The sequence below is a fragment of the Aristolochia californica genome, unplaced genomic scaffold (assembly GCF_029961685.1).
Source record: "Aristolochia californica isolate CCGP_79_NKW_82.1479 unplaced genomic scaffold, dmAriCali1.0.hap1 SCAF_2, whole genome shotgun sequence".
Taxonomy (NCBI): Eukaryota; Viridiplantae; Streptophyta; class Magnoliopsida; order Piperales; family Aristolochiaceae; genus Aristolochia; species Aristolochia californica.
Window position 1 is genome coordinate 5,188,663 of NW_027181881.1, and position 11,848 is coordinate 5,200,510.

The following is an 11,848-nucleotide window of genomic DNA, read 5'->3' on the forward strand; positions in this document are numbered from 1 at the left end:
TAGTGTATAGAGCCAGATGATCAGCAAAGGCTTTCTTATCACATAACATTATAAAATAAAGTTCATTCTCAGTCATTAGAATTCGTGATAATCCGTGCGATGACCTTCAACAACTTTGGCCATATTACCATCTATTTGTCTGGTAATATGGCCGAAATTATTGAAGGTGTTCGCATGCATTATCACGAATTCTAATGACTGAGAGTGAACTTCATTTTATAATGTTAAATGATAAGAAAACTATTGTTGATCATCTGGCTCTATACACTATGTTTCCGGTATTTAGGATTCAAAACGACAATTCTATTAGACACAAGGCTTCTAGTTGATCTAATAGACCGATACAATGATGGGTCTTTAAGCTGCAGCGAGTTCTCATCTTCTGTAAAGGATTCTCACAATGATCGAATGAGAAGCCCAACAACCTTGGCGGTGATTCCTGATAGAACCAAGGAAGAGGACTTTTCTACTCCAATCCTTGGGTCTATCTGGAATCACCACTCTGGTTGTTGATCAGGCCCCGACGGCTACTTTGATCCATAATCTTCTTTAAACTCCCCGTGAATGAGGAGACAAACCGAAACAAATTTTATGTGGAATAAGTGTTTCAATGAAGACCGACTCCTTGCTTTCTCGTTTGTCCGTTCGTTGTTGTCACCTTTCAATTTTCTTGTGTATGAAGAAATGGAAATGGGAAACGGAGGTAGGTCCAAAGAATTACTTTTCACACTGTTGAAACAAATTGAGGGTGGTACCTGTTCAAATTGTCGCTGATTTTCCAGAAAACGGAGTAACATGTAGAGATGGGGTTCATATTGTCCCCTTTGTTGTTTATTATTTTTCTAAATCAATTCCTTATGTAATGTTTTGGTTTTCAATGATGGATGTTTCTCAAACCGATTGGGAGTTAGAGCGTCGAATTTGTATCAGTTGTGCCCGATGCATAGTACACGGCTTTACAACAATCAAAAAGAGGTATTATGTTCTCGCACTTCATCATTATTCTGTTTGACCTCTTTCATCATTTATGGTTTCGCTATCTTGGTGGATTGGAGTTTTGGCTCAAGGCTGCGTGGTGGTTGGATCGGGCTTTTGAGTTGCTGTCTTGAGTGATTGCTTTAGACTCCTGTTGTTTGTATGATAATTAAATGATTTCTCATTTGGACTTGCAGTTACTTAATGGGTGAAGGGAAGGCCTAAGGAGGAAGTATTGACTATCAAAGACACGTAAGTTGTATTTTTTAAATGTATTATGTTCTTCAATAAACTAGTACATAAGGCATCTCTTAGCATCGATTACATGGTGGCTTTTTTCATTCAGAACAATTTTACTGAATGACGTAAAAGAAAATTTATATGAGAAGAATGTGCTTTGCGGATGTCTGAGGATGAGACTGAGGTGAATAAATGTGTTCTTCAGAAGCTTTATCTAATCAATTTACTACAAGTTCTTATTGAGGATGAGAACTCGCTCCAACTCAAAGACCCATAATTGTATCGGTCTAATAGAACAGTTAGAAGCCTTCTGTCCAATAGAATTGTCTTTTTGAATCCTAAGTACCCGAAACCTAGTGTATAGAGCCAGATGATCAGCAAAGACTTTCTTATCACATAACATTATAAAATAAAGTTCATTCTCAGTCATTAGAATTCGTGATAATCCGTGCGATGACCTTCAACAACTTTGGCCATATTACCATCTATTTGTTTGGTAATATGGCCGAAATTATTGAAGGTGTTCGCATGCATTATCACGAATTCTAATGACTGAGAGTGAGCTTCATTTTATAATGTTAAATGATAAGAAAACTATTGCTGATCATCTGGCTCTATACACTATGTTTCAGGTATTTAGGATTCAAAACGACAATTCTATTAGACATAAGGCTTCTAGTTGATCTAATAGACCGATACAATGATGGGTCTTTAAGCTGCAACGAGTTCTCATCCTTTGTAAAGGATTTTCACAATGATGAAATGAGACGCCCAACAACCTGGGTGGTGATTCCTGATAGAACCAAGGAAGAGGACTTTTCTACTCCAATCCTTGGGTCTATCTGGAATCACCACTCTGGTTGTTGATCAGGCCCCGACGGCTACTTTGATCCATAATCTTCTTTAAACTCCCCGTGAATGAGGAGACAAACCGAAACAAATTTTATGTGGAAGAAGTGTTTCAATGAAGACCGACTCCTTGCTTTCTCGTTTGTCCGTTCGTTGTTGTCACCTTTCAATTTTCTTGTGTATGAAGAAGTGGAAATGGGAAACGGAGGTAGGTCCAAAGAATTACTTTTCACACTGTTGAAACAAATTGAGGGTGGTACCTGTTCAAATTGTCGTTGATTTTCCAGAAAACGGAGTAACTTGTAGAGATGGGATTCATATTGTCCCCTTTGTTGTTTATTATTTTTCTAAATCAATTCCTTATGTACTCTTTTGGTTTTCAATGATGGATGTTTCTCAAACCGATTGGGAGTTAGAGCGTCGAATTTGTATCAGTTGTGCCCGATGCATAGTACACGGCTTTACAACAATCAAAAAGAGGTATTATGTTCTCGCACTTCATCATTATTCTGTTTGACCTCTTTCATCATTTATGGTTTCGCTATCTTGGTGGATTGAGGTTTTGGCTCAAGGCTGCGTGGTGGTTGGATCGGGCTTTTGAGTTGCTGTCTTGAGTGATTGCTTTAGACTCCTGTTGTTTGTATGATAATTAAATGATTTCTCATTTGGACTTGCAATTACTTAATGGGTGAAGGGAAGGCCTAAGGAGGAAGTATTGACTATCAAAGACACGTAAGTTGTATTTTTTAAATGTATTATGTTCTTCAATAAACTAGTACATAAGGCATCTCTTAGCATCGATTACATGGTGGTTTTTTTCATTCAGAACAATTTTACTCAATGACGAAAAATTTATATGAGAAGAATGTGCGGTGTGGATGTTTGAGGATGAGACTGAGGTGAATAAATGTGTTCTTCGGAAGCTTTATCTAATCACATTTACTACAAGTTCTAGGAAATTATTATTATTTTTTTTCAGATTCACTTTGTCAATTGTTGAGCTTTATTGTTTACCACATAAATGGTTGTTCTCTTTGCCATAAAATAGAGGAGCAGCTATCTTTTCTGCAACAATATTGATTAATATAGGAATCGTCATCATTTATTGTTTAATATTGATTTTTTGGTGTTCGATAATGTGGTCAAAGTTGTTGAAGGTCATCACATGTATCATCACGAATTCTAATGACTCAGAGTGAGCTTTATTTTATAATGTTAAATGATAAGAAAACCTTTGCTGATCATCTGGCTCTATACGCTATGTTTCAGGTATTTAGGATTCAAAAAGACAATTTTATTAGACAAATGGCTTTTGGTGTATCTAATTGACCGATACAATGATGGGTCTTTAAGCTGGAGCGAGTTCTCATCCTCTGTAAAGGATTCTCACATTGATCGAATGGGACACCCAACAACCTAGGCGGTAATTCCTTATAGAGCCAAGGAAGAGGACTTTTTCTACTCCAATCCTTGGGTCTATCGGTAATTACCACTCTGGTTGTTGATCAGGCCCCGACGGCTACTTTGATCCATAGTCTTCTTTAGACTCCCCGTGAATGAGGAGACAAACCGAAACAAATTTTATGCAGAAGAAGTGTTTCAATGAAGACTGACTCCTTGCTTTCTTGTTTATCCTGTCGTTGTTGTCACCTTCCAATCTGCCTATGTATGAAGAAGTGGAAATGGGAAACGGAGGTAGGTCCAGAGAATTTGTTGCAAGAAGTTCTCAACGTATGTGTCTTTAATTTTTGGCAGGCAAGAACGGCTTAATAGTATCCCCTTTAATGGCTAGTTCTTGAATTGAAAGAAATCAAGGATAATTACGCCTCTCGCTTGCATTGTCCATAGAATTTCATTACTATTTGATAGTTTTGCATCTATATTTGCTTCTGTAGTCTTGTTAATTTTTTATTTGCGGGGCGAGTGGCTCTCACTTAATGGGACCACTGGAGAAGTGATTCTTGGAAAGCAACAGGTTTCTCCTCCTGCTCTAAGCGGTGACCTAGGAATCTTCATGTCTTGGGTAGATCAGTTTAGGAAACTTAAGGTAAGGGCTCCATGTTTTTGGTATGAGCACTGTGGTACTGGTTTAGTGTTTCTAACATAAACTGCTTGTCAATTTGGTCTTATCTTTCAATTATGGTTTGATAGCTCTTCTAAGAGCTTGATCATCCTTACAGGTTATGACAAAGTGTTTCTAACATAAACTTCTTGTCAATTTGGTCTTATCTTTCAATTATGATTTGATAGCTCTTCTAAGAACACTATCATCCAGAGGATGCTCAAACGGCAAGAAATAATGGAGCAGAGGGTATTGGCCTTTGTAGGACGGGGCATATAGTACATTTAAGAAAGTGATGAATTTGATAATATTGACTGTGGACTACAAGTCTTACTGGTGTCTTAACCCTCTTCAATTTGCATTTGTTTCTCTTTTCAGTTTTTTTGCAGGACTTCCAGTGACAATTCGGCTGTTGGACCCTCCACTCCATGAGTTCCTTCCCGAAGGTGACATTGACAAAATTGTTGGAGAACTCTCCTGACACTGCGATGACTGAAGATGAAATTATCTCTACAATTGAGAAGCTGTCTGAAGTAAATCCTATGCTTGGTTTTCGAGGCTGCAGGTCTGTCCCTTGGACAAACTCAGCTACTTACTTTGGGCCTTCAGAATCCACACTAACGTTGTTATTGTTACTTTAATTGTTATCTTGTTTTTAGATTCTGCTGCTCTTGTTTTGATATAGAGATCTTACAATTATTCAGGTAAATTTCTGAATAAGTCAGGATAGCTTCACAATTGATGTGATTGTTCTCCTATTTAGAAGTTCTTTGCTGCCTGAACTAAAAATTTTCAACACTCTTACTCAATTAGGCTTGGTATATCATATCCCGAGCTAACAGAAATGCAAGCTCGCGCAATCTTTGAGGCAGCTATCTCCATGGCCAATCAGGGTGTCAAAGTTCTTCCAGAAATAATGGTCCCTCTAGTTGGAACACCACAGGTATGCCTTATTTTTCTTTCTTTTCATGAAATTGCTGAATTTGAACCACACATAATTAAGATACAGATCACTTGATGCATAAAAATATGCACAAAATTAGTGATTGAATGCTGTCATCAATGGGTTAAGCATTCATTATTCACTCTGTTCATTTTGTTAAGTTCATATTGAGGCTGTATCCTAAATTTCTCCTATTAGAATGCAGTTGAAGTTTCAAAATCTACTCTTAAAAAGTTTTCTCATTAAATATGAAATTAGTTTTCAATCGTGTAGAAAACAAAAAAAGAAAAAGAGAAAGGAAGAAAGCATTGACATTACTCATTGTCCTTGTGCATCACAGACAAAATTTCTTCTTTGTGCCCTAGAGTTCACAACTTTTCCTTCTACTATCATTGCAAAGCCTACCTCTCGAGTACAATTTGGGTAGAGACATAAAAAAGATAGTAGTTATTTTTCATGTTGCTTTCCAACCATACAGAGCCCGTAGACATGATGAGTCTGTGCCCAAATTCGTCTGACATGTTCACTTGTCACAATCTTACACTTGCACTTCTGAATTCATTGTTCACTTGAAACAATCTTTCACTTGCATTTTGAATTTATTGCTGCTTTTTTGTGGCAGGAACTAGGGAATCAGGTGAGTGTAATATGTAGAATTTCTGAGAAAGTGTTCTCTGATATGGGGGCCTCTGTAAGCTACAAAGTTGGGACCACGATTGATTGAAATTCCTAGGGCCGCACTTGTTGCAGATGAGGTGTGTGTTAGACTCCCATAAATTTTCGTTTAAAGCTGAGAGTTTTCCAGATGAGGCGTGTGTTAGACTCCCATAAAATATCTTTTAAAGCAGAGACTTTTCTATTCAGTATGTATAGAGACTTTTATCAAATTGTTATCACTCACAGATTACCGAGCAAGCAGAATTCTTTTCTTTTGGGTCCAGTGATCTGACACAGATGACATTTGGATATAGTAGAGATGACGTAGGAAAGTTCCTCCCAATCTACTTGTCCCAGGGCATCCTCCAAAGTGATCCTTTTGAGGTTAGAATAATATACCACAAAAGTGTGTAGTGTTTGGACCAAGACCAAGGACTGAGTCCTACAGAGAATGAAAATAATCTACTTTTCCAGGTTCTTGATAGAAAAGGGGTTGGCCAACTCATAAAGATTGCTACAGAGAGAGGGCGTCGTGCAAGGCCAAACTTGAAGGTCAGCTCTGCAAATATCCAACGATAAAGAATTATAGTATTGATTACAATGTTACTTCAACTATACTATGGATTACAACGTTACTTCATTGGATGTCTTTGAAAAATGGGTTTCTGATATTAACACATATAGGTGGGAATATGTGGAGAGCATGGTGGAGAGCCATCATCCGTTGCATTCTTTGCAGAGGCTGACCTGGACTATGTATCCTGTTCTCCATTCAAGTGCGTTCCTTGCTGGACTCTGAGAAGTTGACTCTTGCTGTGTTTTATACATTGGCATGGACTATGTTTCAGTCTGGGTGCAATATGTATTCTATAATTTGTTTGTTTCTGTAATGTACAACATACTGCATCATGCAGGGGTGGGTATCTCAGTTTTCCCCACCTCGGTTAACTAAAAATCTGAGACATCTCAGTCAAGATGTGTTATGTTTCTGCCAAGACACCCCTTTTTAGGGTCTGTTTGTAACCCCATGGAAAATAAAATAAAATAAAAGAAAAATTTAACCATTATTATTCCCAAAAATAGATAGTAAAAAGGAGAATTTGATCAGTATTTCATTTTCACGAACTATTTTTGGGAATAATAATGGTTAAATTCTCATTTTCTTTTCTTTTTTAAGGGTTCCAAACAGTCCCTTAATGTCTCTTTCCACATGGGTGTATCATCTTGCCTCGAAACTTCGAAACATCTTGGCAAAACAAGGAATCCAAGACATGATGAACTTTTTGTCCAACGAAAAAAAAAATGACTTTCTTTTCTATGTTTACAGGGTTCCGATTGCAAGGCTTGCAGTGGCTCAAGTGGCAGTTTGACAAAGCTTCAGCAAAATAAAGGGCAGTAAAAAGTAGTATGAATAAAACAGCCATACAATCGGTACATTGTTTGTATCTTACTGGAGTATAGCAGTTTGCTGCACTTTGAATAATTATTACCACAGAAAATGTAGAATAGTGTCTACTTTGAACCAATAATGTACATCAAAACTTACACATGTATCATATGAAGTCATGCTAATAACATGTCTAATTTTTTTTCTCTTCTTCTTGTCCCTTCCACCATTTGAGGTAGGTGTTGTTAGAATCCGACACATGATTGAGCTTCAAGCCTTAACGGTTCGACCTTTTAGATTTACCACTTATGACTCATGACTCACGAGTCACTGAGTAGAGTTCGATAGGGCCGGAGTTCGACTCTTTTAGTTCTTGAGTTCAGCTCAGGGCTTGGGGTTCGATGAGAGTCGAGATAAGCTGATTCCACTCCAAGTCATGTATGTTATAGCTTGATTAATGTAATGTAAAAGTTCAAACGGATCAGGTTAATCAGCGATCGGAATGGCTTTCAATTTGTACAGTCCAATCTAATTCATAAATTATTGAATTGTCAGGTTAATCAAGTTAATCAGTATGGATGAATATTTGGATGTGTCACTAAGAAAATCCGACCCAAAATGATTCACTTCACAAAAATGCAGAAAAAAGTTAAGAGATTTTGTTTTGCTAAAAGGCCTCCTACAACCATGCAGAATCAATTAGCTAGTATCTTAGATGTTGCCTCGAATGGCTGTCCTCAAGAGATACTTGGGCATCAATTTAATTAACTCATGCCATTCTCTCATCAGAATATTTGACCCGTTAATTAACAAGGTAGGTCAATAAGATGCTAGTTCTTTGGAGAGCTCGTAAATTCTCTAGATTAGCAGCACACTTAATCTTGATCGAATCACTTCCACTAGTTAAATGGAGTTATATGTGTAGACTTTGTTGCGGAGGGAGGCCTTAGGATGACATCACCTCTTGCTCGAGCCATGGGTTCTTGACCACCCTTTGCTGTTATGCTCCCAAGGAAAAAGGCTGGGCCCTTTATACTCTACACTGGTTTTTCAGGTTGACTCTACTTGCAGTTATTATTAAAAGGAAATTGAATTGTGGCCAAACCTGAGTTAAGAGTAGAACATGGAATGGGTCGGATCCCAATTCCTATTTCCTTTTTTCCCCCTATCTAATGGGTCAGATATGTATTGCTTAATCAGTAGAGAGAGACGTCGATATGTCCGAGTGGTTAAGGAGACAGACTTGAAATCTGTTGGGCTTCGCCCGCGCAGGTTCGAACCCTGCTGTCGACGAATCATTTTTTTTTCGTTTTAATATGCTTTTCTTTCTGCAAAACAATCTTCAACACTGGCTGCCGCCTTTCCTGCTTTTGCGTCTTCTCTTCGCTTTCGACGCAACTTGGCGGTCGTTGCTATGGCTCCGGAGAGCTTCATCCTGGTTCACAACGTGGCTAAGAGACACAATATTGGAACGATGGCCCGCAGCGCTACCGCGTTTGGCGTGTCCGAGTTTATCCTCGTCGGCCGGAGAGACTTCAATTCTTTTGGTAGCCATGGCTCCACTTCTCACCTTCGCTTCCGCCATTTCCATTCCCTTTCCGAAGCTCGTGAGTACGTCAAGGTCCGGTACGTCGCTATTCTGGTTATATATTAGCCTCTGTGGTCTTCGTGTCCTTCATTCTCAAACCCTAAATTTAGTTGATTTTGCCAATGTGTAGGAAAAAGATTGCGATATTTGCGGCGTCGAGATTGCGGATGGGGCTGTTCCGGTGAGCCAACATCCTTTCCGCAAGAGTACAGCTTTCTTGCTGGGTAACGAGGTAAAAACATTTTAAAAGATTTGAGAATTGCTTCGTGTTTTGAGCCTTCCTTTTTACGTAGTTCTGCTTTTTAATCGCTTTACTATGCCTTTGCCTTTTTTAGGGAACTGGACTTTCGGCTAAGGAGTGTGAAATATGTGACTTCTTTGTTTACATCCCGCAATATGGCTGTGGCACTGCATCATTGAATGTCACTGTTGCAGCTTCTATTGTCCTGCATCATTTTGGAGGTAATCTGACTAGACTTGCTATAAGTATTTTCTGTAAATTATTCACTGATTAGAAATGAATTAGGCAAACTCATGAAGTTCATTGTCCTTGCTTAGGGTGGAATTGTTTGTTACTAAAATCTGTTAGACGGTATGAATGTCAATGTTCTTGTAATTTTATATACTTTTCGAACAAAAAGATCAGAATTTTGAGTTTTTCACTACCTTTACTTATCAGAGCGTACTGGTTGGAACTATGCACCAATATTTTAACTCATTGATTATGGTATTTATTCTTGAGCAAGCAAATCTTTTGACCCATAAGAACCTTCACTGCTTGCTGCCCTGTGACAGAAGACAAGGGTGCAGTGGTTATAAAATTGAAGTTTCAAACAAGTAATGCAACAATGTCAGGACCTACCTGAAATTGTTGGAAAACTGAGAGGATTTTAAGGAAGACCGGACAGGCCAGCTTTTGACCTACTTTTATTTTTTAAGCATTAGTTAATACAGTGCAGGTTAACTTGGTGAATGTGGGATTTGGTTCATGTAAATCTGTTAAACTGAGAGCCTTCCATGTTACTTCCTTTCATAATCTCAAAAAAGAATTGAGATCTCTAGAAGACTTTGTGTAATACTTACATGCAGGTTGTAAGGAGATGTTCAATGTATTCACTTTTAGAAAAAACTTCTTATGTTCAGTGACGCTCATTCGTGGCTTTAAATATGTTTTTAATCTAGGTTATCTTCTATCACTCCTTCATGGTAAGATCAATGGTGCAAATCCAGATTTGACTCGAGTTCAGGCTCTTAATGTGAGATCTTAAGTTCATGTCTCACTGAGAGAAAGGGGAATACTGTGCATGTGTAATCAACATTCTTAAATAAAAAAAAAAGAAGCTCTATTGTCCGAAGTCCAGTTTTCAGATCTCAATTATTTGACATCTGTCTCAACCAATACAATTGAAAATATTTCTTGGAGACATTATCTGAACTCAATTGTTTAAGTCTCTGACATGATAAGACTAGAAATTCAGAAAATTCTTAGTTTTTCATCCACAACATATCCAGCAGAATTTTTTCTCCTAGTAGATAGTTTTCTGTGAGATTGTAGATATCAGGTGTCACATACTAAAATTTGGTTCTGGTTCACTTGTCATTTCTATAAGTACCATCCTATTTTTGCCATTTGGGGAGCTCGTAAGTCAATCTAGCTAGTTCAATTAAGAAGCCAAAGTCCTGGTTTGGTGAATAAAGTGAATGGTGGTAAACCTGCTGTCTCAAGGCAGGTATCATTTCCTGAGAATGATGAGAAAAATGTTTGCATTAGACAGCTTCCAAAGGAAAAGTAAATGTACATGTACAATAAAAGAGGTGCTGCCAATGGAACACAAAACACGACACAGCCCCAGCTTCAGCAGAGAGCATGATTTTAGTCAGGCAGTAATGTTGTTCTCATAACTAAGCATTGACAGGGATTCCTCCTTGTCACATAGAATGGCAATGTCCCCAATCTTGTCAATCTCCCCAAAAAGCAGTTGATTGATGCTTAACTGTAAAGTCATGACTTAAAAGTTGAGTGTGTGGTGACTGTGGTCATTGATCAAAATGAAGGAATGCTGTTAAGTTCTCAAGTAAATAAGCCTCTTTTTTTCATTTTTGTGTGCATGTGGTGGTCACTTGTGGGTCTCAATCTGTGGAAGTTGGAATTGTGCCATAGTATTGGTGTGTGGGCCTTGCCAGTTCATTTTATCCACCTTGAGCTGTATACAGTGACTTGCTAATATATCACATAAAGAATAAATGGGCATAATAGGTGGACTTTAAAGATTGAGGTGGTTTCTGCTCTCTAAAATTATCTAACAAGTGATATCTATCAAAAGAGATAGCAAATGGTAAGTCCTATATAGTTGGGCTAAGGTCTCACAAAAAAGTAGTTAATGAGACATCTCCATTTAGCATCTCACAAAAAAAGGAGTTTGTCCACTTGATTTATACATGTTCCTTGTTTTTTTTTTATTTGACAGTATGGGCAGGCTTTCCGGAGAGAATTCGTGATGGGAGCAAATTTTCTGTAGCCGAAAAACCTGTGAAGCTGGGAAGAAGAAATTACTGCAGTGAAGCAGCTGAAGTAATTGCTGATGAACGAAAAAATCGAAGGGAAAATGGTTGTCATGGTCTTTTTGAGGACAATGTAATTGTTAACGATTCTCAGTCTAACCTTTTGGGAGTGTTATTTGACTAGTATTGAACTAGAAGACTGCAAGTGTTATTTTTTTCATTTAGCTTTGTTAAATGAAGGTGCCTGAATGGTATTCCTATGCTGCCGGATCCCTTCGAAGGACCATTTGTGCCCATCACTGGAAAACGATGAAATTTTCTTTTTCTTAGTCATTTCATATTATGGATTACATGAGCTTCTTAAAATACAACTCAAAAAAGACCTCTAAATTGTGTTAGAAAAGTCAAATGACATGTACATCAAGAAGTCGTTAAAAGCCAATTACAGCTTCTTCCCCAAAGTGATTTTTACAACAACACATTAGGTTACAAAAGCCTAGATCCACTTGGTATTTTGTAGCAAATTACTGGCCTATAAAACCCCTAACTCGACCTCCCAATATGATTTCAAAGTATGCAATTGAGGCAGAAAATCCCATTAAAAACGAGATTTTAACGTTCTAAAAAATAAAGTCGTTAGGTTTA

At 37.9% G+C, this 11,848-nt stretch overlaps 1 protein-coding gene, 1 non-coding gene and 1 pseudogene across 2 annotated transcripts; all 3 read left to right on the plus strand.

Annotated features, from left to right (window-relative positions):
* The first annotated feature begins 3,746 nt into the window (after positions 1-3,746).
* On the plus strand, positions 3,747-7,283 carry LOC137957146 (pyruvate, phosphate dikinase, chloroplastic-like; annotated as a pseudogene).
* A 1,041-nt stretch (positions 7,284-8,324) lies between these two features.
* Positions 8,325-8,406, plus strand: TRNAS-UGA (transfer RNA serine (anticodon UGA)). Its single transcript has one exon. It is a non-coding gene; the product is annotated as a tRNA-Ser (tRNA).
* A 69-nt stretch (positions 8,407-8,475) lies between these two features.
* LOC137957137 (uncharacterized) lies at positions 8,476-11,564 on the plus strand. The gene is made up of 4 exons (XM_068804867.1): positions 8,476-8,734; positions 8,832-8,933; positions 9,037-9,163; positions 11,170-11,564. Exons 1-4 carry the CDS (start codon positions 8,528-8,530, stop codon positions 11,385-11,387), a joined length of 654 nt encoding a protein of 217 aa, XP_068660968.1. The 5' UTR covers positions 8,476-8,527; the 3' UTR covers positions 11,388-11,564.
* The last annotated feature ends 284 nt before the right edge of the window (positions 11,565-11,848 follow it).